The sequence below is a fragment of the Podarcis tiliguerta genome, assembly GCF_965153285.1.
Source record: "Podarcis tiliguerta genome assembly, chromosome: 1".
Classification (NCBI taxonomy): domain Eukaryota; kingdom Metazoa; phylum Chordata; class Lepidosauria; order Squamata; family Lacertidae; genus Podarcis; species Podarcis tiliguerta.
Window position 1 is genome coordinate 49,588,170 of NC_139534.1, and position 26,637 is coordinate 49,614,806.

The 26,637-nt window shown below is 42.0% G+C and overlaps 1 protein-coding gene across 3 annotated transcripts in view; it reads left to right on the forward strand.

The window, feature by feature from the left end:
• Positions 1–26,637, forward strand: part of XRCC5 (X-ray repair cross complementing 5) — a 44,831-nt gene that overhangs the window by 7,980 nt on the left and 10,214 nt on the right. For all 3 annotated transcript variants that reach the window (XR_014508749.1, XM_083430541.1, XM_083430542.1), the window contains exons 3-16: positions 142–325; positions 1,525–1,573; positions 2,653–2,775; positions 5,156–5,344; positions 6,840–6,954; positions 8,024–8,162; positions 8,974–9,086; positions 10,586–10,648; positions 11,639–11,776; positions 12,599–12,689; positions 13,512–13,645; positions 15,649–15,845; positions 17,811–17,904; positions 18,909–18,978. Coding sequence is in view for 2 of the 3 variants with exons in the window: in XM_083430541.1 (XP_083286667.1) it covers positions 142–325; positions 1,525–1,573; positions 2,653–2,775; positions 5,156–5,344; positions 6,840–6,954; positions 8,024–8,162; positions 8,974–9,086; positions 10,586–10,648; positions 11,639–11,776; positions 12,599–12,689; positions 13,512–13,645; positions 15,649–15,845; positions 17,811–17,904; positions 18,909–18,978 (1,699 nt within the window). In the remaining variant the exon portion in view is untranslated. The remainder of the gene's footprint in view (positions 1–141; positions 326–1,524; positions 1,574–2,652; positions 2,776–5,155; positions 5,345–6,839; positions 6,955–8,023; positions 8,163–8,973; positions 9,087–10,585; positions 10,649–11,638; positions 11,777–12,598; positions 12,690–13,511; positions 13,646–15,648; positions 15,846–17,810; positions 17,905–18,908; positions 18,979–26,637) is intronic.

Genomic DNA, 26,637 nt, shown 5'->3' on the forward strand with positions numbered 1-26,637 from the left:
AGAACCTAAAATGTCATTTAAATATGTTTCATATATGATGCAGATAAGGTGGGTAAAATGAATCGATAGAAATCTGAAGCTGAGTAGCAAAGTTTATACTGAACGCTTTGTATCTACACTAGCATCTTTTACCATCTGCAGGTGTTTGCTGAGAGTAAAGATGAAATCGCCTTGGTTTTATTTGGCACAGAGGACACTGCAAATAGCCTTGCCAGCGGGGACCAATATCAGCATATCACTGTGCACAGACACCTGATGATGCCGGATTTTGATTTGCTGGAAGACATACAAAATATGGTTCAGCCTGGCTCTGAACATGGGGACAGTATCCTTTATGAATGTTGAAAATCTTTTCACCAGATTACAGCTGCATGGAAGATTGGGAGTTTATATTTTAACTGTGTCTGGAATTGCCACATTAACTCCTAGAGCCCTTACTATTTAAGACAAACCTATTTGGCTCGGTGGGCCAGGTTGTTATTTGTCTCACCCCGACAGAACACCATTGACAGATGGGCAGGACATGGTATTATTATGATGTCCGATGATTGACAGGTGGTTTATCCCTCCCACCTGCTAAAGTCTCTTGCACGGCACTTCCGAAGTACCCGACATCCCGCTGAGTGTGGGGTGCATGCCGCTTTGCCAACTTCATTATTGGCAAAGCTTTTTTCTACAGGGGTGCTCAGTTGTGCAGCCCACCCAGCAGTGTTAAACTCACGACCCATCAGTGACTTTAATCCTGCCAGTGACTTGACCCTGCTGCCTGGAGGGATTGGTGGCATGATCAAGATTCTCAGCGGAAACTCGCGAAACAAATCCAGTCATGTCTTTACCTGCCTCACATGTGACTTCAGGTGTGGGGCAGAGGGGCATCAGTTGGGGGAAATGGCTTCACAGGCCAAAGCAGGACCAATGCTGTGTTTCCCACCCCTGATTTAAGTGCCAAGGGACGTAGTGTTGGCCTGACTCTACAAGGCAAGGTCTGGGTGAAATCCATCCCAGCGCCTAGCTGAGTGGGGTCGTCTGGTGTTGCTGCCTTGCATCTAGTAAATAACTAAGTGTCTACTCAGAAGAAAGCTGCACTTTAAAAAATTCTCCCATATATACATATATATATCCCTGTGCACCTTTTGGACTGCATTATAAAAATTATAAATAAAACAGGTTCTGTTTAAATAGAACATGGGCATGGGCGTAGCCAGGATTTTTGTTGGGGGGGACAGAACCTCTGATTTGTATTGATTTTTACTTCTTGGATGGCAGCTGCCCCCCTGGCTATGCCCTTGGGGGGCGCCACAGAAAGGAAACTAGGTCAGAAGTAGGTCACAGTTGGAAAAAGGTTGGGAAACACTGCCCTACAAGGGTGTGATTGAGATATGTTAAATGCTTTGAACACTTCAGGTGCGTTAAATGTGAAATATTACTGTGACTAGGGCTGCACAGTAATGACTGTATCCTGGCCAGCGTGTATCAAATTGTGGGTTTTTTAAAGATTAAAGTGTCTTTTCTTAATGTGCTTAGTTCTTGATGCTCTTGTTGTTTGCATGGACTTGCTCCAAAAGGAAACAATGTAAGTATATCAGCCCAACACTTCCTTTAAGCATTCTGAAACTCAGTTTTGAAAATGGATCTGACTCCATTTTAGTGTTGGGACATTATCTTACTATGGAAGGAGTGTTTTTGAGATAATAAATACTGAAGGATTCTGACTGATTACCACAAGAGAGCTCAAAATCTTCTGTGTGTATTATTAGACAGCTTAGTAAATAGGGCTATTTTGGGATAGCCTTAAGGACATTTTTAGTTTAATTTTGTAAAGGAAGTGTTAGTACCTCTCAACCAGCTTTTGTGGACCCAAATTATCACTGAGATAAAGAACTGGAAGTTCTTTGAAGAACAAAATGACATTTACTCTTAATGTATATAACAAGCTGAAAATGAAAAGTATTGGGTTTCCCTCGCCGCTCTGCTCTGTTTGTTCATTTGTTTTCACTGCTGAACTTTAGCCACTTAAGTCTTTCATAGCCCATTTTTGAAGTTTGCTTTCAGGTTAATTGGGCACTTGTTCTGCAGCACAGTGCTAAGAATCAGGTCTACGCTAATGTAAAAATTGCAGGTTTTCATTGACTTAAGTGTTGGAAAATCAGCTCACCTGACACTGAAGTACTTTCCATGACTGATACCAAGTGGAATATAGCACTTGGTTAATTTTACTCAGTATATTATAAGAGGAGATGCTTCCCTCAATGCGTAATAAAGGGGGGAAATAATTAAAATGGCAGTGCTATTTATTTATTTGTATTGATCTAACAATTTTATATCCTGCCTTTCCTGGCAGTTCAAGGTGGATAGCAAGAATAATAAAGGTTAGCATTTCATTCGAACCTTATACTTTGGTTAAGGTTAATTCTGGCTTGTTTAAACATGTCAGCTTACCTAGGCGTTACCTAGGTCCAATCACATCCCTCTAAAATGTGGTATATTGTGATGGCCAAACACAGCAAATACATGACATGCTGTGGGTTCATATTAATCATATGTGGCCTTACTAGAAGTATAAATTGCTCCTTGTAAAGAAGCAGTCAAAATATAGCAGCTGTCAAAATACCTGTGCTTTTGAAACTCTTTTATTTTTGCCTTCTCTTTTAGTGGGAAAAAATATGACAAACTACACATTGAAGTTTTTACAGACCTCAGTAGTCCCTTCAGTGAGGATCAACTGGATGTTATCATTGCAAACATGAAGAATACTGGTATTTCGCTTCAGTTTTTGTGAGTGAGGAGAGAACTATGAAATATTATTTCAACTCTGTCCTGTTCTGAGAAAGGGAATGTCATTTCTCTAACTCTAGCCCCTAATGTAGCACCTTTCTCAAAAAGGCACTACAAATTTGTATAAGCAGGGCTGTGCGTTCAAACAAAAAACTTAACAAGTCTGCATCCAGAATAGTTGAATTCTGCAAGCTGCATAAATTATGCAAATAAAGCATATTTGCATATTTTGCCCTTATTTGGGATATCTTATTCTGCAAATAGCACAAAAGCTCTGGGTTGTATACATTCCTCTGCTGATAGATGTCAACTGTTGGGGGGCCTTAGCTCAAGAGTGGGCAGAACCAGACCCCAAAGTGGGTGGAGTGAGACCACCCCAGGTATGCCAAGGTCCACAAGCATAGTTGCACCTACTCACTCACTGCTCCTTAGCTGATGCATGCAGATCAGCTGAGGAGTGGTGGGAAAGGTAATTTTCATTCCCACAATTGCTCTTGGCTAGGCAGAACTTCTCTTCACTCAGAAGAGCAAGGTGGGCCATGGGGATTTCATCCCCATCGCATCCCCGGGCTGAGTCAGGACATTTAAATCTTCCCCCAGGCCAGCGCTTGTATAAAATGACTGATGACAGCTTTTCTTAGAATCATGGAATCATAGGGTCATCTAGTCGAACCCTCTACAATGCAGGAATCCTGCCTGCAGCTGTCCCTGGGTGGGCTTGAATCACCAACCTTCTGGTTAACAGCCAGATGCACTGACCCCATTGTGCCACCTGAGTTTTCTTGTGGTGTTGCTTATGCCATTGTGGTTGGCAGACCATTTCAGAAGCTTTTACAGGCTGAATCTTGCCTGTGGTTCAGCAGTTCTAGATCCCTGGAGAATAGCTGAAATTCTCACAGCCCTTAATTCTACTCATCCATTGCTATATTTCGGAGCCTTTTTTCTGCTTCTGTGCAGGAATACCCATATTTTTAGCACAATTGTAGGGCTGCATGCAAGCAAGCAACTGCTAATTAGAAACTTCCTTTATGTGCCTGTGCCTGGAAATGAGGCCCATTGAACAGTGGGGCTTACTTCTGAGCAGATATGGTTAGGATTGCCCTGTTAATGTATTCAGAAAAAGATTATAGGTTGTGATTTGGCTCTTTCAGGAAGCAATACTAAGAAGAAATTACCTTAACTTCCATATGCCAGTGGCAATAATGATATTTAGACACCATTAATGCTGCAAAATAGACAAAGGTAGCTAAAATAGTATGCAGTTTTATCTCTCCCCCCCCCCCCGTCTCCGTCCTCCACCTTTGCTATGCTATGATCAATTACATAAATAGGATTGTTCTGTCTGATCAGAAGTAAGCTCATTTATTACAGTGAAGCTTACTCCCAGGTTAATATATAGATTTTCATGCTCAATAGACGAGAATGAAAACTGCTTTCACTCAGCTCACATAGCAAAATGCAAAAATTGGCAAGATGCCGTGGATGAAATCTGAAGGGCAGAAGTCCCAAAGGAAGCAGGAAAGCACAGACCATTGTGGTCATTCAGTGAATTAAGTGACTTGAAATGCATGGGGCAAGGAAACTTGGCTTTTCCAATGGGTGCTTCCATTCTTTAGGTCCTTTTATTGTAAGCTCAGAGCCAAACACGTCATGTGAACTGCATATCTTAGCTTCTGTCCCAAGGCATAGAGAGAGGAGGGGTTAACCTTCTCACACCACATCACAACCTTGGTGAAAAGTGCTCCCACTCCCCCAAAATATATTCCTTTCCCTTCTGCCACTTCTGGAAAGAAACTGCTGTTTGCCCCAATGGCCTGTTCCCTCTTGGGGTAATCAGCTGCTTGGGGAAGGGGGGTTTCCATGTGTGGGGAAAGGGTTAAATCCCCATTTCCTATTGCCACTGCTCCAATTCTGATTTGACCTCCCCACACACTCCACTGTTGCATTTTTAAGAAAAAAATAATGATACATTTAACATTATGCATAATTTGACTGTTAGTTGTTGACATATAAATTACATCAAAAGATAATTTCATGCAGATGTATTATGCAAAATTCTTAATCCAATTTCTTTCCGCAGAGGAAAATACGTCAACTTTATTTATGAATACTCCAAGTTTGAGCTTTAAAAGATCCTATACAGAGCTTGTCATGTCACAAGTGACTAATAGCATGGCAATAAATGAGCATCAGTGTGGGCTGGCTTGCTAAGGTTTCAGAATGACAATTGAATGTGCATCAGAATAAAGGGAGGATGCAAAGCGTCAATTCACATTTCTTTCATTTCAGGAAAAAATAAAATAAAAGTCAGTGAATTGATTTGTAGTCGTTCTGGTGAATGAGGAATGTGAATGGAAATTGTTCTTTATTGTATTCTTAGCTTGCCATTTCCAGCAAATGACGAAGATGGAAGCGGGGACGCGGGGAATGGTTTGCATTCCAGTAGGGACCAAAACCCTTTTCCAAGGAAGGGGCTATCTGGGCAGCAGAAAGAAGGCCTTCAGATGGTGAGAAAGCTTATGTTTTCCTTAGCCAAGGAAGAAGGCCTGGAGGACATTTATACTTTCAGGTAACCTTGAATTGCTCCTCCTTCCATTAATAGAAACTTTGCTTGTATTTATTTCCCTCCCAATTTCATGCCCACAGAGGTTTTGTTTGCATAAATTGGGCTTTTTCTCCTCCTGACACCACAGTGTTCCTTTACATAGAAGCATTTCCCTTTTCATTATGGTGAAACTTGGCTTCAGTGTAATGTTTTAGGTTCGTAAGGCCAAGCTAGATGTTCAGCAGCAAACCTAGGCCTTGATAGCACCGGGAATAGCAGTGTACAGGAGAGCAGTGCTCATTATTTACTGATAATATTGGAGGCGCCTCTTTGCTTGCAGGCACCTCCACATTAAAATAAAGATAGCTTAAAATCTAAAAAATTGTGTAAAAACCTCAAAGCAAAACCAGCAAGCAGCAGCACAAAAATAGCAAGGGAAAAAGAATGCTCAAAATGAGAAGCTCTACTCACCGCTTTCCTCCCCAATATGTAATTACAACAAACATTAGTATCCAAACCTATATCTGCATTGGATTTGACATTTTAAAAATATTTATTTTTGTTGATTTTTTTATTATTGGGAAGTTTCGTGGAAAGCAGTTTACAGCCTAATGATATAAAATAAGTGTTAAACCAGCAATCAGGAAAAAAATCAACTGTGAAAGTTTATTGTTCATTGCTGTGGCTCTTTAAGCTGATCTACCACGCAATCCAGTGACATTATTGGTTCTGTGAAGTGCTCACAAAGACTTTTCTACAGGAAAACGTCTTCTGGTAGTGCAGTACTTCTAAGGAGGTAGTCAGCCAGGCATGTTTTTCTTATTAACAAGTTCCATACTGTGGGTGCCATAACAGAGAGGGCTCTGCTACGCATCCTAACAGATTTTACCTGGGTGAAAAATAGCACACATTGAACTCCTTGCTCCTGTATCGTGCCATCCATGTGCTTTTGTCTGGCTGCGGCTCTCAGATATGTGTGTTTCATGGCAGGGATGAAAGTGACTGGTGAGCATTGAAATACCCGTCTCTGTTACTGATATAACATTGCTGAAGTAGTAACACAATGACATGTTTTGTGATATTGGACTAGTGCTGTTGCCACATTCCATCCTAACTATACTGGTACAACAAGTGAGCTTCAAGTGATTCAAGAATTCAGCAGAACTGTTAAAATGCCTGGAAAATAAATACCACAGTGTCATCAACCTTAATGTCACATGTAACTGGATTCATGCACATTTCTGGATGTGGGAATAGTCTCTGTTGAAAATCACCCTGACTTGAGATGATGTAAGGTGAAATTGAAGATGTGTCTGTGATAAACATGTATGAGCTAGCACATCGAACACATACATTACTATGATGTGAAGATGTGAAAAATCACAGATAACTTAGCTAGAACCAAAACATTTTCAAGACCACAATTTTGTTAAAACTAACCTATTCTTTTCCTGTGGGCAGTTAGTAAAATGTTTTACGGGATTCACCATATCACTTTCCCCTGTGTTTTGTCATTTAGAGAGAGTCTGGAGCGCCTTTCAGTGTTTAAGAAAGTTGAACGGAGACCTATGGCTTGGCCTTGCCAGCTCACAATTGGTTCTCAATTGTCTATAAGGATTGTGGCCTACAAAGCAGTAAGTTACAACGGCCACTTTTGTATTTTTAGCACCATATTAGCATAATTGAACACATGCCAACACTGGTGCCAGTAGAAGGGAGGAAACACAGCAGGGATTAATTAGTTGTAAATTCAGATTCAACCGCAGTAACTGATTAGTATAGCTGCCTATTAAATTATTAAATCTGACAGCATAGAGAGATAGAATATGGTCGTTTTTCATAAAGCTCACTGTCTGGTTTCTGAAACTCCTATTCCCTTGGAAAATGCAAGTGATGGCAGTTGGAGAAACTGCATAGCAATGAATTCCTTCCATATTTCTCTTGGGGAACTTCTCACATTTTCAGGTAAAGTGTTCTTGTATATAGGACCACTGTAACTTTTTAGATCTGCAGTTTGCCTCCTGCAGTCACTAGAAATTAGTGCATTGTAGACTGTCAATCCATGATTATGTGCACCTGAAATTTCAGGCATTTTTTTCAGTGTTTTCCAACTGTCAATATTGGCATATCATTGATGATCAGTGAAATAAATTTCATGTGTTCAGGGATATTTTTACTAGTGCAGTGTAAGTTGGCCTTTGAATTGTTGCAGTGGATATCTAATCCCCAAGGGAGTAATCCAAACCCAAGATTGCTGGGATGAGCAAATTAGGATCCAGTGGGTCTCTTAGCTTAGCCAGTGGATTCCCAGCACAGTTGGGCTATGCTGGTGTAAGTCATATGTCCTAGCTTAGCCGGGGATTTTTCACTGGCACAAACCCTGACAAATGGGTGTTGCTGATGTTTGGTGGTGTATGCTGAATCCTAGCTCTGTTCAGCTCAGTCATATGACCTGGCAACCCAGTGGAGCTCAAGTTGGCAAAAAGGGTGGTGTCAGTCTCACTCTTATTTTAAAGGCTTGCTTTCCTCTGCCAGGCTTAGGTCAACTCAGCTGTCAGTAGCCTTGCTCCTGAACAGAGTTAGGACTAGGAGTAATTTACTCCAGCTTAATTCAAGATGGCACAAGTTCTGTTGGCTTCCCATACTTAGGATTGTTCTGCCTGTTAACATGAAATAACTTATCTTTATAATTTCAATGTCAAGTTCACCGAGGAAAAAGTGAAAAAAACCTGGACGGTTGTAGATGCCAAGACACTAAAAAGAGAAGATGTGCAGAAAGAAACAGTTTACTGCTTGAATGACGATGATGAAACAGAAGTTCAGAAGGAGGATGTTATTCAAGGTATGACTTCTGCTTTGAGCACCAAGATTTTCCTGGGGAAGTATTTGCTTGCCAAATAAAAAGTTAGGTGCCTTTTAGTGAATTGCATATAGTGAGCAAGCTCTGGGTTTGGTTTATTGGCAGAAGCATTGAGATGAAGGTAGAATAAGTGAAAGTAACATTGGTAACAGAGGAATTAAATTTTATATCCATTCCAGATAGGAGAGTACTGAAAATGGATTTGGGGCATGCATGTTTTGCTAAATACACAAAAGAATTTCTAGGGTATCAAGAGATAACAAGCTTCATACAATTATCTGATACCATGTTGGGAGATCTATTTAGAGGAAGCACGTCCTCCTTAGCCACCCCCCCCATCCCTTGAGCTGCAAATAGGACAGCCCTGCTTGCAGTTTAAAAGATGCTTGGTTGATGTGTATGTTGAGTATGGAGGATGTGTGACAACAGGAGTGACACACACACACACATGCACACTTTGAATGCACTCTTGAAGGAAAAACTTGAGGTAGGTGGGCTAAGCTTCCTTCCATGTCTAGCTCCATCTCTGCTTCTGTCCATAGGCTGAAGGGAATCATGCAGCAGCCTTGCCTTCCAGCTGTGCCTGTGTTCGACTTTCAGGGGTTCCAGGCAGTGTCCCTATGTGGCCCTTGGCTGCTGGTGGTTTGTGAGGTGGGAGGGTCCTCTCCAGTTCCACCCCACACACTCATATTCTCCTGCAAAGCTCTCTCGTCCTCTTCTGCTCTGCATTTAGGCTCCCATGTGAGTGTCACCCTCCTTTAATAACATAGGAACTGATTCTTTCACTCTGCAGGATTCCGCTATGGGAGCGATATAGTTCCTTTCTCTAAGGTAGACGAGGAACAGATGAAATACAAGACGGATGGGAAATGTTTTGCTGTCTTGGGGTTCACAAGATCATCTCAGGTATGGATGTAAACTTGGAGAAGTGCTTATTGTTCAACTGCTGTAGGGCTTTTCACATAACTTGAAAACTTATCCTAGGCAAAAGAGGTTGTACAAATGAGTTGCAAATGAGCTAACTACTTCTTGTGGCAAGGGCAGCTGCTATGAACTTCAGCTCCTGGTTTCTAACACAGCCATCACAGCTCACTTTAAGTAGATGCTGGTGTGTGAGAGAGAGATCACTTCCCTTATTTCTTATGCCTGAGTGTGGGTGGCAGGGAGAGAAGCATTCTTTTTATTTTGTCACAATCTAGGTTGTGTGTGTGCTGTGAAGATGATTGAAACTGCATTGTGAAATTTCAGAATCCAGAGGAATTGCTGAATAAGAATACCAGTGGTCAAGGGATGGAACTTCAGTGCCTCTGTGGCTTTTTGCTCCTCCCCATGACAAATAGAAAAGGGACGTGTTGTTTAAAAGGTGCAGAATGAATTGTGCAAAATAAGAAACCATGATGGCCTGTTTAATTTTCATAATTCGCTGAGGCTGTGGAATTCACCCTATCTTGCTGGAAAATTTGGTTGAATGAATTAAATTTGGGCTGCTTCTTTTTGCATTGCACACACAGTCCTGAGCACTATTTTGCACATATTCAGAGGCTGTGGGCATACCTGATCTGGCCACGGAGGACAATCTGAACTGGTGATTTGAACATCACAAAACGATGACTACAACAGGAGATATCGAATTTTGTATAGCCAGTAGAATTAAGGCTGTAGTCTTATGTATACTTGGAGCTACATCCCATTCATTAAGGCCTTATAAAGCAGTACCATGCCACGTCAGACATTTATGATCCTTGGAGCTCGTTTGTTAAGGGTGCTGAAAGTTGTTAGGAGACCCTTCTTCCCCTCACAGAGCAACAGTTCCTGGAGCGGTTAAGCAAGCAATCCCTCTTTCCTGGGAATAGTAGCTCTGTGAGAGGAATAGGCATCTCCTAACAACTCTCAGCGCCATTTTAGGCAAGATTTCTTTGAGGGAAGACTTTTAGTGTTTAAAGTGTGGTGCAGATAGGGCCTCGGTGTGCTTCAGACTGGAGAACAAGATGAGACAAAATTTATCTTACAAGCCTGCCTTCTTCCCTCAAAGTAGAGGTCACTAACACTGAGAAGTAACTTGGAAGATTTTGGAAACTGGGCACAATGTATTGCATTCCCCGCCCCCCCATCTCTAGTGGAAGGCATGATGGGAGCAACAGGGGTGAAGAAAGAAGGCTGACAGATGAACTTGTGTAACTAAGAGTATGAGGTGGGGAGAAGAGTGATGAGTGTGCTTGAAGGTAGCTCAAAGTGATACCTAGTGCAGAAGCTTTAGCAACTATTTTTAAAACTCTCCTGGAATATAACACTATATTTGGCTGTGGAATTGAATCTCATGTCTTTTAGACAGTGACTTTTAAGAGTTCAAAATCACATTTGGACCAGGTCAAAGTTAGCTAACTTTTGGAAACATTCATTCATAGGTCCAGAGACATCGTTACATGGGATATCAGGTTCTGAAAGTCTTCCCAGCAAAGGATGATGAGGTGAGCTTTACCAACCTGCTGATTGGAGTTTTGCTGTATCTTTAAATCTCTGACTGGCTGACCTTGAATCAAAAGCTGCATTTTTCTATTTATTTATTTTTAATGTGAAACATGTTGAAAGCTGGTGTATCACAAAAACAGACAAGTTATTTTCCTTAAGCGTTACTGTTTTAAGAAAACAAACACAAAAATCTGCAAGGAGAATGGAGCTAGAATGTCACAAGAACTAGCACTGGGAGATCATGGCTTGGATGTTCCTTTTGGGCTTTGATCTTCTTGATACAGATGAGATCTTACATTGATTTCTTAGCAGTAGGTATCATGGTGCAGTTGCAATCTAGTTGTTTGCCCCCATTTTTTCTCTTCCACTAGTTCTAGCATGACTGTGCAACATAGCTAGATTGTAGAAGCATTGAGGAAATGGAATCAGAGTCTCAGCTCCTCCTCCTCTTCTCTGCCACAAAAAATTGAAGGGTAACAGAGTTTTTGTCCAAGGACCGAACTAGGATGTTATAGCACCTGCAGGGCCGTTTTGAGGCCCTGGAAATAGAAAATGTACAGCTCTTCTAGAGCCACTTTCTCCAAGCTCCTTCAGTAGTATCGGGGAGGCTACTGACTTGCTTACATTGTACCCCTTTTGAACGTAGAGCCTGTTCTCCTCATCAGATTTTAAAATGGAAACTCTTCCAGCTTTAATAGAAAGAGAAATAGGAACTCAAGAGAAGTGATATCACACGAGGGTTTGCTTTTAAATCTGCAACTTTAAATATAGACACATTTAATTTTGACACGGTGGTGCAGTATATATGAGGGTGCCCTACTTCAGTATGTCTCTTGATCTTGTGCACTGTCACTGCTTTTGAAGAGGTAAAAAAGGTGAGGTTTCAGTCAGACTGCTGGCTCAAAACCTACCTCTTTGATTTTTCATGACTGCTGTGGTTCCTAGGCTTTCATCATGCTTGCATTTAATTGCATCTCTCTTTTTGACAGGCTGCAGCCGTGGCTCTTTCTGCCCTCATTCATGCTTTGGATGAGTTGGATATGGTGGCCATAGTGCGTTATGTCTATGACAGAAGATCGCACCCGCAAGTTGGAGTAGCTTTTCCGTTAATTAAGAATGAATACGAGGTATTCCCCCTACCATGGTTATATAGTTATTAACCCCTATTCAGTCCTGTGTTCTTAGCAGGGGTGGGTAGCATAAATCCCACCAAGTTAAGAATGCAGTATTGTCATAGGAACTTTCTAGACATCACTATAGCACAGTAGTTTGGTGCTTGCACCTATAACCTGGTGCGGGGTGGTTTTTAAAATCTGTATGTAGCTGCTGGGTATTTTTTTGATAAAAGAAAATTCCGCATTGCATACATTTTTTTTTTAAAGTCTGCAGACAGCTATGCCATTTCTGGCACGTTACTTTTTAGTGAATGCGCATATGGAATGCAGTGCTTAATAAGCATTGCTTTGGTTAAGCAGTGACTAAAGTGGGGGCGGACACTATCTTTCATCTTCTTTTGACTGGCAAAAATAAGCACAAGAAGAAAAGGAATTGTTTGAGGTGGTGTGAGCCAGCGGAGGTATGTGGATAAAGGATGCCCAGTGAAGCTCTGTAAATGGGAAGTGCAGAACTTCTTGGTTTGGGCCGTGGTTTGGAATCTTAAAAGAAACAAGCTTGATGGACCACTATAAGAAACCGATCAGATTCCCAAATTTGGAAACTGCTCTGCCATAGGAACTATAGCAGGTAGAAAAAGATAAGGACACGTCAAGCCATTCTCCAAGAAATGCTCAGGGCAGCTTTGTTGAATTTTATTTTAATAATTTCGCAAACATTTCTATTGAATGTGTTCTAGTCTAGAATGTGTTTTGTGCTATGTGTTAAATACTATGATAACTCAACTAAAATGAAAATGTTTTCCCCCCTTTGACATTCCCCCTCTCTCCTTACAGTGTTTGGCCTATGTACAGCTACCGTACATGGAAGATCTGAGGCAATACATGTTTTCCTCCTTAAAAAATAATAAAAAGTTTACACCAACAGGTGAGCTTTGAACTTTGGCATCATTAACAGAGCAATCCTACATATACCTACTCAGAAATAAGCCTCTTTGAGTTTAGTGCTCCTTATTCCCAGGTGCATGTCTGTATGGTTGCAGTGTAAAGATATGTCTTGCAATATGCAGGACATTTCATGCTGTCAGGCTAAGTTTTCCCCATCCTATACTTGTGCACCTGTTTATTCCTTCCTCTGTGTAGAACTTTACTTTTCCCCCTGTTGAAATTCATTTTGTTAGTTTTGGCACAGTTCTCCAATCCGTTATGGTCATATTGAATCCTGATTTCATCTTCTGAGATATTAGACGTTCCACTCATTGAAGTACCTGGTACTGCCCAATTAGGCTCAAATGGCCTCTGGATTTGGCCTGCCAGGCCATTTTGGGCAAACCACACCCAATTGTCAGTCGCTTAACATCACACACCCTTGTCTCCAATCTGTGAGGTGTTTATTTTCCCTTAGAAGTCAAAGGGAGAAAATGGAAGGGACTTCATTTGCAGACATATTTCATGTGGGCACTTGAAAGGCAAGTGAGGGTACAGATGTTGGGGTTACCAGTAGTGAAGTTGTGGAGGAAAGTTCCTACCTCGGCTGTGCTCCTGATCGCAACTGCTTACATTTCCCCTCAGAAGTGAAATGGCTTCCATTGATTTCAGTGGGAGAAAGTAAATGCAGCCTAGTGTTATGAGCAATTTTCTCATTGGAGACTGTGAGGGCAGGGGGTAGTGGGGAAAGTGAACATGGCTACAGTGTCTTTATCTCCTGGATGTATTGAATATTCCTTTGTCTCTATATCTGATGGCACAGAGGATCAGTTGTGTGCAGTTGACTCTCTGATTGATTCCATGAGTTTGGTTTATGAAGATGAGAGTGAAGGGACCAGCCAGGATATATTTAAAACCAGCAAATTCCCCAACCCTCAATTTCAAAGATTGTACCAGGTAAGAGGATGACCATATCACCGTTACCTTAAAACATTCCCTATCTTTCCCCATATTTTCCTTCTCTGCTTTAAGTTGTAGCAAAAACAACTTTGTTGCAAATGTAATGTGATAAAGTTAGGCCTGTGCATGTGAGAACAGCTACCTCGCCCCTTGCCGTTGGTTATCACAGTGAACATTTCTGTATCCTTACTTGCCTTGTAGGAAATAGAGCAGGATGCTTTCAGTCAGTTCCACTAGGGTCTTTGGGGTGTTTACAAATTATGTAGACTGGGGACAGTGTGCTGTGTTCAAGTGGTTTTGTGCTATTGCAAAGAAACTGATGTAGCAACCTGCTTAAATTATGTAGCATTTTCCCCACAAATGCTTCCTCCACCTGGTTCAGAGCAGAATAACCTATACATGGCCCCTCATCATTTATTTACTGGAGTCTCACAGGAAAATGTGTGGGCAGCATAAAATAATTCAGTGTTTCACTGCTGAAAGGGTTGGACTATATCTGAGAAACTCATACAGAGAAGCTGGGTATTTTGACAGGCAGGCCTGAGTTAAAGAAGCTTTAACATCCAGCTCTGGGTGGCTTAAATTGATAAAATAGGAAATTCAGGTTTAATTCTACCATAGCAATATTTACACATCCTAAAGTTCTGCCAACCATAGGGATCTCTGTATGCTGTTAAAAAAAATAGCATGTAGCACACAGGAGGGCTTCAGTGTTTGCTTGCTTGCTTTTATTTTGAAAACTATCAGTGGAAAAACTAATGTAAATGGGCATTTCTCTGGCTGATTTCAAATCAGTTTCATGTAAATCCAACAAATCTGCTTTAGGACAGGGTCCTTTCAAGGTGGCTTACAGCCAACAGAAAGCCATAACATTCAGTAATAAACTATTCTCTTAAAAGCCAAATGTCATTATCCTTACATCAGTGAGCATTATGTATGCTCGTGCTATATGAACACTTTCACCTCAGATTATTACTTGTAATCTCATATGATCCCAGAATGCCATCTTTCACTGAATGTCACTGAAAGAAAGCCTCCCACAGCATAGACCTGCCTATTCACTAAAACCTTGAGAACAAGTCCACTACAAGTTAGTTGTGCTGGGGGCTGCAGAAGTTCATCTTGTGGCAAATTGGAACAGGGCCTTCTCTGCAGTGATACCCGTTTTGTGGGATGATAGTCCCTTTGAAATATAGACTGTAATTGTGCTTCCATTGGTTGTTAAAAAAACATCTATTTGGCCTCTGATGCCAGTTCTAACAGTTCCTGACTATAGTATTTGTGGTGGAATATGTTTTTTTTTGAAATGTTTTTATCTTTATTGTAAATTGCCTTGTTGTTGTTATTATTTCAATATTTATCAAAATGGATTTAAATCCATAAAATTTCATGCCATGGAATATTTGAACTTTGCTCCACAACAAATCCCATGTTACATGAAAGGCATATTTCATATTAGAAACCAAAGCGAACCCCATGTACTGTGTTTGTTGCTGTTGTTGTTGTTTAGTTGTGTCCAACTCTTTGTGACCCCATGGGCCAGAGCACGCCAGGCACTCCTGTCTTCCACTGCCTCCCGCAGTTTGGTCAAACTCATGTTAGTAGCTTCGAGGACACTGTCCAACCATCTCGTCCTCTGTTGTCCCCGTCTCCTTGTGCCCTCCATCTTTCCCAACATCAGGGTCTTTTCCAGGGAGTCTTCTCTTCTCATGAGGTGGCCAAAGTATTGGAGCCTCAGCTTTCAGAACTGTCCTTCCAGTGAGCACTCAGGGCTGATTTCCTTAAGAATGGATAGGTTTGATCTTCTTGCAGTCCATGGGACTCTCAAGAGTCTCCCCCACCACCATAATTCAAAAGCATCAATTCTTTGGTGATCAGCCTTCTTTATGGTCCAGCTCTCATATACTGTTTTATATGTATGTATATTTGTGTGTGCGTGTGTGAGAGAGAAACAGACAGACAAACAGAGAATCGCTTGTCCTCTTTTGCTTTCCCATCAGTGCCTACAGCATAAGGCTTTCCATCCTGATGCACCTTTGCCTCCTATTGAAAAACACCTCTCAGACATGTTGGGGACACCACAAGAAGTGACTGAGAAATGCCAGGCTCCCCTTGAGAAATTAAAAGCGCTTTTTCCCTTGAAGGAAGCAGATAAAATTAAAGAGCAGAAAACAGCTCAGCATATCTTCAAAGATAAGTAAGTTATCATAGGCCTGGTGCAAATTGTTTGTTAGCTAATTCAGTTTCCTCTAGCCACATCCTTACACCTGCAATCTCAGGTTGTGTTGGCCAGGAGGGATTTCATTACCTCTGTGTGTAAAGAGATGCAGGTCTTTTGGTTGGATGTAGACCTAGTTTCTGTCTTTTGTGTCCTCATAACCTGAAGGACAAAGATGCCTCTTTGCAAACATGGGGGAGGCATGTGTTGCTGTTCCCACCCATGTCTTAATGGTTTTCTCCAGCGTAGCTCAGAGAATGCCACCTTCTCTGTGGCTTTTATGACAGCTGAGGTAGACCAAAAGCATGCTCTGCTCTTGAGTAGACTATCTCTGCTTTTAATTTTAGCTATCAAGGACCCATAGAAGAGGGCTTTCAGTCATAGCTGTCAACGTTTCCCTTTTTTAAAGGGAAATTCCCTTATTCCGAATAGGATTCCTCGCAAGAAAAGGGAAAAGTTGACAGCTATCCTTTCAGTATCCATTCCGCTATTGTGGAACTTTATTTCTCCAGAGTGATGCCAAATGTGTGAGAGTGTAAGAGCCAGTGTGGCGTAATGGTTAGTGCTTGACGTGGAGAACAGGGTTCGAATCCCCACTCAGCCATGAAGCTCACTGGGTGACCCTGAGCCAGTCACCATCTGTTAGTCTAACCTACCTCACAGGGTTGTTGTGAGGATGAAATGGGGAGGAAGAGAACCATGTACACCACCTTGAGCTCCTTGGAAGAAAATGGTGGTATAGAAATGTCATAAAATAAATAAAAATACCAATATTTCAGCAATGTTGGTTAACTGCCCTTAGATGTGTGTCAAGGGTGAACTGTTTTAACCGTGCCAAGTTTTACTCTGTTTTTTCATAAGGATGCTATTTTAACCAGGGTTTCCCATTCTAAGTTGTGGGGGTGGGGCATGCCACAAATTTAAATAAGGATACATTGAAAAGAATAAAACAAATCTTGTTGGCCCTAGCCTGCTAAATTAGGTGTCTGGATGGAGAATCTGTACATGCCAGATAGACAGTGTAGTTTCTTTTCACACGAAAAGGGGAAAAGACACTGCCATTAGAAGTAACTCTACCATTCATCTCACGTGCATCTTCCTTCTCGATACCATAAACCAAAAAATAGTGGGTTCAGACCACAGATAAGCAACCCCCAAGCTGCTGCAGTAACATGTGAATCAGGTCACAATCTCAATTCCTGTTGGAGTCTTCATACTTCTTGCCGTACGCTAAATGTGGGTCTGATTTAGATGAGTTTAAAACTACTTGTTAAAAATTAGATATTTGGCTTTTGAAAGCAATTTTGATTGTAGTCTAAGGCTATCCAGTGTGACAGAGAGGTCTTGCATATTTTAATTGGGGTTTGTCATGTAAGTACTGACAGCTGCAAGTTGATCTAGCCTTTATGCGTGTTGATCAAGGAGATGGGTTTGATGACATACAGGTCTTCAGTGTACACAGATACTTAATAGTTACCCATTTCACGACATGAACTAGAAAATTACATTGGAAGGGTAAATAGATTTCCTTCTTAAACATTAAATTTCCATTAACTTTCATGCCAGTTTAATCAAGAAAAATAAATCTGATGTGAATGCATAATATCCTGTAAGTGTTAACGTAGATAGATAAAAACCCAAGTTGCCATATTGGCAAAGTATAGGGATAATACCTTTCCCCCCACAGGGACCTAGGGAAAGCAATAGCCTTCTCCTGTTGGCTACCCCATTATTCTGGGGTCAAATTTGATTCCTTATTTTCCAATTCCCTTTTGACTGAAACAGGTGTAATTTGTTAGGAGCCCGCAATACAGCTACGTAACTAGAAGTGTTGCTCTTGAAACTATCTTCACAGTATATATGTGTTCAAGATATAAATTGCCCTGTTAGTTTATTCCTGAAATAGTTTCTTCGGATTGATAGCCTTGTCTTGTCTGCTTCCAGTAATGAAGATGGGCCCAATGCTAAAAAGGCAAAAACAGAAGATGATGAAGGTGACTTTAGAATTGCAAACCTTGCTGAAGGCAATGTCACCATGGTAAGTACTTTTGGCAGATGCTAATAGGTTAGATTGGCTGTCATTCTAAGCATGTCACTCCCTGACATGGGGTTATTTCCAGTGTCCACATAGGCCAATTACTCCCCACATAATTATCCAATGTGGTGCTGGATAGGGAAGTGGGGAAGTGTCTTTGCCTTCATTTGGGTAAGATGATGGAGAAACAAACAGGCTCCTTGAAATGTTCCTTTTACTGCCCAAGAATGCCATACTGGCAATGATAGTTCTGAGACACAATTTAGATGAGTGAGTTATGTTTCAAGATCAGTTCACAGTTTATATGTCACTGTTTTGCCCCCTTCACATATCAATGGTCTACTGGTGGAGCAGTGCAGCTTGTGAACTAAGAATTTTCAGATTGCAGAAGCTGCTGCTTAGATAATCACGATCACGTGAACATGAACTTAGATACAGAAGTTGCATGGGTTGAAAGCCGTGTATATTAACTAGGCCTCGCATATACCTTGATCATAACCACATTTGTTTGGCAGCAGTATGACCATGGAATCTTATGGCCAAGTAAGGGTGCTTAAGATTGTATCCTCTGAATGTAGTCTTTCTCTCGTTCTCTCTCTCTCCCCAGTTGTACCTTGAAAGTCAAATGGAATCCGTTCTGGATGTCCGTTCGACTGTATATATTCAGTTACGACTGTATATATTCAGAAAATGTTGCATAAGTTGTTGACTTGAAGAAAGAACTATTGTAGGAGTGGAATGGCAGGCAGAGGGACTGGCCAAGCTACCTGCTGTTCTCCTTTTCTTATGACAAAGTTAATTGCAATCAAACTTCATTCACAGTGGGTGGGTGTTCCGTGCGAATCTGCTTTTGTTCTTGATACCTGTTCAGGCATTGTTGAGGACATGCTGTTTCTGAATGGATACGTACCAATGAAATCAAGTTACAGGAACATTGGGTGTTCCCCTTTAGTAAGTGAGACCAGAACATAGGCTGAAGATGTAACCTTTGCTGGATTATTTTGTAGGTTGGCAGTGTTAATCCTGCAGAAAACTTCAAAGTGCTGGTGAGGCAGAAAAATGTTGACTTCAAGGATGGTAAGTAGATAGGTGTTTGTTTTCTAATTTCTTTTGACAATCCATTTGGGGTCCAGGGATTCTGAGCTCAAAAACCATCAACCCATTCTTTCTTAATCAGCCTAATTCTATGTACAGTGGTACCTCGGGATGCGAACGGGATCCATTCCGGAGCTCCGTTCGCATCCTGAATAGAATGTAAGACGTGACTGCACGTGTTCGCGGGTCGCGTTTTGCCACTTCCGTGCATGTGCGTGACGTCATTTTGAGCGTCTGCGCAAGCGGCGAGTATCCTCTATACTTATGTAATATTTTTTTGTAGGTAGGAGGAATATTGGTATATATGGAGTAGGACTGGATAGGTGTGGCATTTTCATTTATTGTTTATATTACTGGAATTTGACTTTGATTGCTCAGGTTTATTTGTGTACAGTTGTAATAGTTTCCTCTTAGTCACCATTTGTAATGTTTGCCTTCTCACCTGATCTTCACCAGTACAGCTGCTGCCTTAATTATGTCAAATGGCAGCAATAATACTTTGAATTTTCTAAGGACACAATCCAAACTCCTGTTTGAGAGGATTGATGGGGCCAGTGCCTCATCCTGGCTGCTTGCTGTGGAAGATATGTGTATGTGCAAGGTATGTGTGTGTGCGGGAGACACAATCAGACATGATTTTGACCCATTCATAGTGACATCTACAGGCTGGCACAGTGATTGGGCATGATGTGATCGTGTGACAGAAGTGAGAATGGCTTAAGATCCAGGCACCACACAACACTCTCTGGCAGACAGTGGGAGAGCTGGTTGCATGAGTGTAGCCGGGGGGGGGGCAGGGAGGGGCAGCTGCCCCCCAGTCAATAAAAATAAATAAAAAGACAGCAAACTGAGGTTCTGCTCTCTCCAACAAAAGGCCGGTCGCTCCCTAACAAAAATTCTGGCTATGCCCATGGCTGGATGGAGGTATATCTTCACCTAATCCGAAGCTCCACCACCCCAGATATAAGAGGGAGAGGAGGGATTGCTCTGAAAATGGTGAACTTAGCAAAATGTTGTTGACTTAGACCACATGTACTTTAAAAATCATAGCTAATAAAATAAATAGTGCATTAGGAACATTAGTTCTGTAAGACTGGAGTGTCTTTAGCATGCATTTATTAAAATCAGCTCAGTAGATGGAAAACTGTCGGCTCACTAGCTGTTTCTGAAGTGTCTAATGTCTTTGCTTGAATGGCTTGGACACTTAGTGCCAATTTGCCTTCCGCTTGTGGAATGCTTTATAATTACAGGGTAGATTGTGTGGGATATGGTCTACATACTCATTAAGGAAAAGAGATTGGTGACATTCTTAAGTGTTCCCATTCAGCATATGAGTGTGTTAATTTAAAAGTAGAAAACCCAAGAAATAACTTTGGATGTAACAAAAATACATTATTTTAACTTCCCAAGTATTTTTTTTATTTTTATTTTTGGTGAAACTGTTTATTCTAACTTCATCTTATTTATGTCAGGAGATGGCAAGATCCAAAACTCCCCCTGCCATAGGCAACTTTTGAGAGGTGGGTGGGGCCACCCACCTGTCAATCACCTGCTATCACTCAGAATGTGCTCCTGATTCTTCCCTTCCGGATGTAATTTGGCGCATCTTGAGTTATAGTGCCTTTTTCTGCCACTACGGTGTGATTCTTCCTTTTCAGTTTGGCCCTATGGGTGTACCTGTCCCACACCTGACAGGTTCAGGGCAACTGTGAGACCTTGTAGGCCCACTTCGTCCTTCGCCTGTTCAAAGCATGAAAGCACAAAAGAGAGATAGATGCTGCCAGAAAACCCGTACTCAGTTTCTTTTAAAGTGTGCACATACACACAGTCCTGTACATAATTATAATAAAGGTTTTGTGTAGTAAAGGGGAGGAGTCTGCTCATGCACAGAATCTCAGCTTTCTGAGGGAGGGGAAAAATCCTTGAGGGAAATAGCGCTGAGCTCGACAAATTAATACCTCAAACCTTGTAATTATGAGTTGGTGCTGCTGCTGTTAAGTACTAACAGGTCACAATTTGATGCATTTTAGCAAATTGTGTGAAACTAGGGTGGCCAGGTGCGCCTTTAATAGTTTCCTCTTCTATACAGGTATAAAGGTGTATCTGGTTACTCTGGGTGAGAGTGAGTTGGCAGAACTTTTTGCTTGCATTATTTCAGAGTGCAGATGGAAAATGGCATTTTTTAATTTACCCCATCTTTGAAAAGAAAGGAAAAGAACGAAAGCCCCCTCCCTGCATGTTGAAACCTTGCCCAAGGGATTGAGCTTAGCCCTCTCCCTAATTTATTAATACAGAGGTACGAACTTAATTCGTTCCGGAGGTCTGCTCTTAAGCCGAAACTGTTCTTAACAGGAGGCGCGCTTTCGCTAATGGGGCCTGCTGCTGCCGCTGCGCCACCGCTGCATGACTTCCGCTCGCTTCCTGGGGCAAAGGTCGCAACAAGGGGCATCTACTTCTGGGTTAGCGGAGCTCTTTACCTGAAGCATTCGTAAGCAGGACGGTACATAACATGAGGTTCCACTGTAGAAGGCTTTTGTATTTTTTAACTATGAAGTTTGGAAGCTTAATGGAACCCGCCCGCGCCCCCCCCCATGACAGCTGAGGTACTCAGGATGCTAAATTCTACACTAAATAGCAGGTTCTGCATTTGCATGATCTGCTTATGGATGTGTGTGAAATGCACCAAACCTTGTCTGTAAGTTTACTCTTTTTTTTAAAAAAAACAAACGCGCTGGCTTTTGAAAGGGGGGGGGTTGGGGTAGCAGGCTTGAAACATCAAATCTCCTACTTAATAGTTATTCAGGCCAGAGGATGTCCTTCTCTCCCAAGTCTTTTTCTCAAGCCGAAGTCCCGTCAAGACTGTTCTGCATCAGTTTCTTTTTTCTTCCTATGGGTGAGTGATTTGTCAGGGATGACAAATCTGATTTGAAAAATTTGGCAGTACATGCATTTGAGGTCAGAGATCCTTTTGGCCAACAAGTTCCATTTCCTTGAACAGAGGACTCTTTTGACAAAGGATGCAATGACCCTGCGGACTCTCAACATTCAGAGTTTGTGTGCTGGTTGCAGAGTCGGTGTCAGCTTTTTTTTTTTTTAATACTGGCATTGACCACTTTTGTTGTTTCAGCAAAGTCCCGGGAAGCCCAAAGCATATATAGACCCAAAATATTTGATATTCATTTGATGCCTTAGCATACTTTGATAATCTATTACCTGAAATACAGTGGTACCTCGTGTTACATACGCTTCAGGTTACATATGCTTCAGGTTACAGACTCCACTAACCCAGAAATAGTACCTCGGGTTAAGAACTTTGCTTCAGGATGAGAACAGAAATCGTGCTGTGGCAACACGGCGGCAGCAGGAGGCCCCATTAGCTAAAGTGGTGCTTCAGGTTAAGAAGAGTTTCAGGTTAAGTACAGACCTCTGGAACGAATTAAGTACTTAACCCGAGGTACTACTGTACTCTTATTTCCTTTACGCCTTTGGCCTTGGACTCTGTGTGTGTGTGTGTGTGTGTGTGTGTGTGTGATGGAGAGAATGGAAAAAGAGGGTAGGGTTTCTAGCCAGATTATATAATCATTTTTTTAGTAATAAAAATATTTATATACTGCTGTATCATAAAAATAAAGTGCTTAACAACAAGCACATGGGTCAAAAAAAGCCAAATAGAAAATGAAAATCAAAGAACATCAACTAACTACTATGGAATGAAGTTTTCTTAATTGCCTGTGTACGCTTGCTGGTGTAGAAAAGTCTTCAGCAGGCATTGAAATGTTAAAACAGAAGGCACCTGTTGAATCTGTATGGACAGAGCATTCCACAGGACTGGGCTGATGGCACTAATGACTCAGTTTCTTATTTTATTCCTCCTTTCCTACAGTCATAGGAACATAGGAAGCTACCTTATACCAGATCAGAATATTGGCCCATTTTGCTTGGTATTCTCTACACTGACAGGCAATGGCTCTCCAGGTTTTCAGGCAGGACCTACCTGGAGATCTTGAGAATCGAACCTGCGGCTCTCCGCATGCAGAGCAGATGGTTTGCCACAGATTTACATCCCTTTTCTTGAGTCATATGAGATCATGGGGATTTGTATGTGTGTATGTTGTGTTAGATTCAGATGTGCTAGTCGCTCTGCCTTACATTTCTTTTTTATCTCTAGTAATAATAATAATAATAATAATAATAATAATAATAATAATAATTTTTTATTTATACCCCGCCCTCCCCAGCCAGAACTGGGCTCAGGGTGACTAACACCAATAAAATTACAATAAAATGTAAAAGAAAAAACAGTTAATTAAAATACGGGTTAAAATACAATTTAAAATGCAGCCTCATTTTAGTAGTAGCCCATAAATTAAAAACCATAAGGGGAGGGAAACATAAGGGTCAGACTGAGTCCAAACCAAAGGCCAGGTGGAACAGCTCTGTCTTGCAGGCCCTGTGGGAAGATGTCAAATCCCACAGGGCCCTGGTCTCTTGTGACAGAGCATTCCGCCAAGTTCGGGGCCAGTACTGAAAAGGCCCTGGCTCTAGTTGGGACCAGTCTAACAACCTTGCGGCTCAGGACCTTCAAAGTGTTGTTATTTGTGGACCTTAAGGTCTTCGGCAGGGTATACCAGGAGAAGCGGTCCTGTAGGTATGTGGGTCCTAGGCCACATAGGGCTTTAAAGGTCAAAACCAGCACCTTAAACCTGACCCTGTACTCCACTGGGAGCCAGTGCAGCTGGTAGAGTACTGAATGAATGTGGTCCCATGGCAGGGACCCCGAAAGGAGCCTCACCGCGGCATTCTGCACCCGCTGGAGTTTCTGGGTCAGCTTCAAGGGCAGCCCCGTGTAGAGCGAGTTACAATAATCAAGCCAGGAGGTGACCACCGCATGGATCACTGTGGCCAGATCAGGGCGAGAAAGGTAAGGGACCAACTGCTTGATAAGGTGGAGATGGAAAAATGCCACCTTTGCTGTGGCTGCAACCTGTGCCTCCATGGAAAGGGAGGCGTCGAAGGTTACACCCAAGCTCTTGACAGAAGGCACTGGCACTAATTGAGCCACAGCAAGAGATGGAAGTTGGCCCCCCCAACCCCATGTCATCCCGACCCAGCCAGAAAATCTCTGTCTTCGAAGGATTTAACTTCAACCGGCTCCCACGCAGCCATCCAGCCACAGCTTCCAAGCATCTGGTCAGTGTGTCCGTGGCCGAGTCAGTGCGGCTGTCCATCAACAGATAAAGCTGGGTGTCATCAGCATACTGATGACAACCCAGCCCAAAACTTCGGACAATCTGGGCAAGGGGGTGCATAAAGATATTGAAAAGCATCGGGGAAAGGATTGCGCCCTGTGGGACTCCACACACTAAGGAGTGCCGCTGCGACAACTCCTTCCCTAGCGCCAGTCTCTGTCCCCGACCTGAGATAAAGGAGCGCAGCCATTGTTGGACTGTGCCCTGAATCCCCACGTTGGCAAGGCGGTGGTCCAAAAGTTCGTGATTGACCATATCAAAGGCTGTTGACAAATCTAAAAGAATCAGCAGTCTCGACCCACCTCGATCCAGCTGTCCACGGAGATCCTCTGTTAGGGCGACAAAAGCAGTCTCGGTCCCAAAACCAGGGCAAAAGCCGGACTGAAATGGACCCAGAGCCGAGTACTGAATTCTACTGCTTCATGGAACGATTCGAGCAGATTTTTAGTCCCCGGGGAGCTATTACCAAAAAGTGCTATCACTAAGCAGAAATGGGCTCAGGTCTGTGTTCAGAAATCTGCTAGTGTCACAGGAGAGAAACCAGGTTGTTATTTTAATGGAGGGAAAAGGTCAACGTGCTAGGATAAACTTGAGAATTATTTGAAGCTCCTTTCTCACAATGAAGACTTCTATTACACTTTCTTGGTGCCTGGGGTTTTAATTTAACACATCAATGAAGAAGCAGCGCTCCAGAACTAAGAGGTGGGGGGAACAGCAGGGCTTAATTTTTATTGTTGCAATTTGTAAGAAATTAGAATATTTTATGAGAAACTCATTAGCCATGAGAGGGGAGGGTGGGGGGGAGTGAATTCACTTGTGGAGCTGAAATTGTAAAGTTTTCATTGATTTGTACGTTTATTCCAGTTTCTTGTTGGAGCCAGACTGTCATTACTACTACTATAGTTAGTGCCAGCTATACTTCTACTACAAGATAATAATAACAAAACTGGGTTGTGAGATGCTGCAAAAGGATCTCTCCCTATACTAGGTGAAGGGGCGTTAAAATGGTAAATGCAGTTCAGTATAAGCAAATGTAAAGTGATGAACAGTAGGGCAAAAACCACCCAATTTTACATATAATCCAACATGCCACTCACTCGGATGGCTTTAATAGCAGATGAGGCAAATTCACAGAGGATAAGACTGCCAGTGATCATGGCTAATCGTGATCAGTGGCTACTAGTTGTAATGGCTATATATTGCCTCTGATTCCTGTTGCTGGGGAGACATCTGCCTGGCCACTGTGAGAATAGGATGCTGGACTAGATGGGTCTTTGGACTGATCCATCTGGGTTCTTTTTAAGTTCTGAAGCTTGTCGATAAATGATAATGGTTCCTGAATGAGGATCCAGTTTACACTTAGGTGAGCTATGTTTTAACCTGATGAAGGCAATTTAAAAACTGTGTCCCAAGGAACTATAGAGCTACTTAGTGGCTTCTCAGTATCTCTGCAGCACTAGCATTGGTGGACAGGCTTGCACGTGCTAAAACCCCTTTTTGTTTTATAAGCTCCAATTTTGGGAATAATAATTATCGTTTGCCCACAGATTTCTGTCCCCAACCCTCCCCACAGATGACTTCTCACTAGGAGCACAATGCTAATGGTGTGGTGAGCTCTTTCAGACTTGAAAGAAACACTGGTCGCTTCAGCTCAACTAGGAGGCTCTTTGTAGATCCTGCTGCCTCTCAGACTGTGCCGGCACTGGATTCTATCCAATGTGCAGAAACCTTCTTCTGCTTATGGATAGGTTTCCCTACATTGGGGTCCAATTATGTATGCCCATATATCCACACAAGGACACATTTTATTAACAGACATTCTTTCTAATATTATGATCATTTTTGTCAGCTAATGGGCCTTGAAAGCATGTTTTCAGTTTCATTTACATTCCAGGACGCAGCAACGCTTTGAGTTACCTTGTGTCCTTGGAGATTAATAAGTTGTAATGATTCCTTCAGTGATTATGTTTCTTATTATCCCATTAATGGAAGATGTTATTAAAACAATGACTCAGTTTAAAATGTATTGGTGAGTTACTGCTTTGAGTTGTAGATTGCTTAGGCTGACTTAGGCTTGTTATATTCCTTACAGATAGAAATTTAACATGTGCTAAAACATCTCCAGATACAAAATGTGTGGGGGGTGTGGGGGTGTTAAGTTCTGCTGCTTAAATGTCATCTGCTCACATCACAAGTAACATTAGCTGATTGACAGGTGAGTGGGTTGGGGGGTTTTTTGGTGGGGGAGGTGAAGCCTGGTGAGCCAAGATTGGCCCATAGATTGGAGGTTCTTCATCCCTGATTTAAGGCCTTGAAAAAAGTTTTGTCTATCACTTCCATAATAAGAGCACTGCTTGATCACATCAAAGACCCATCTTGTCTAGCATCCTAT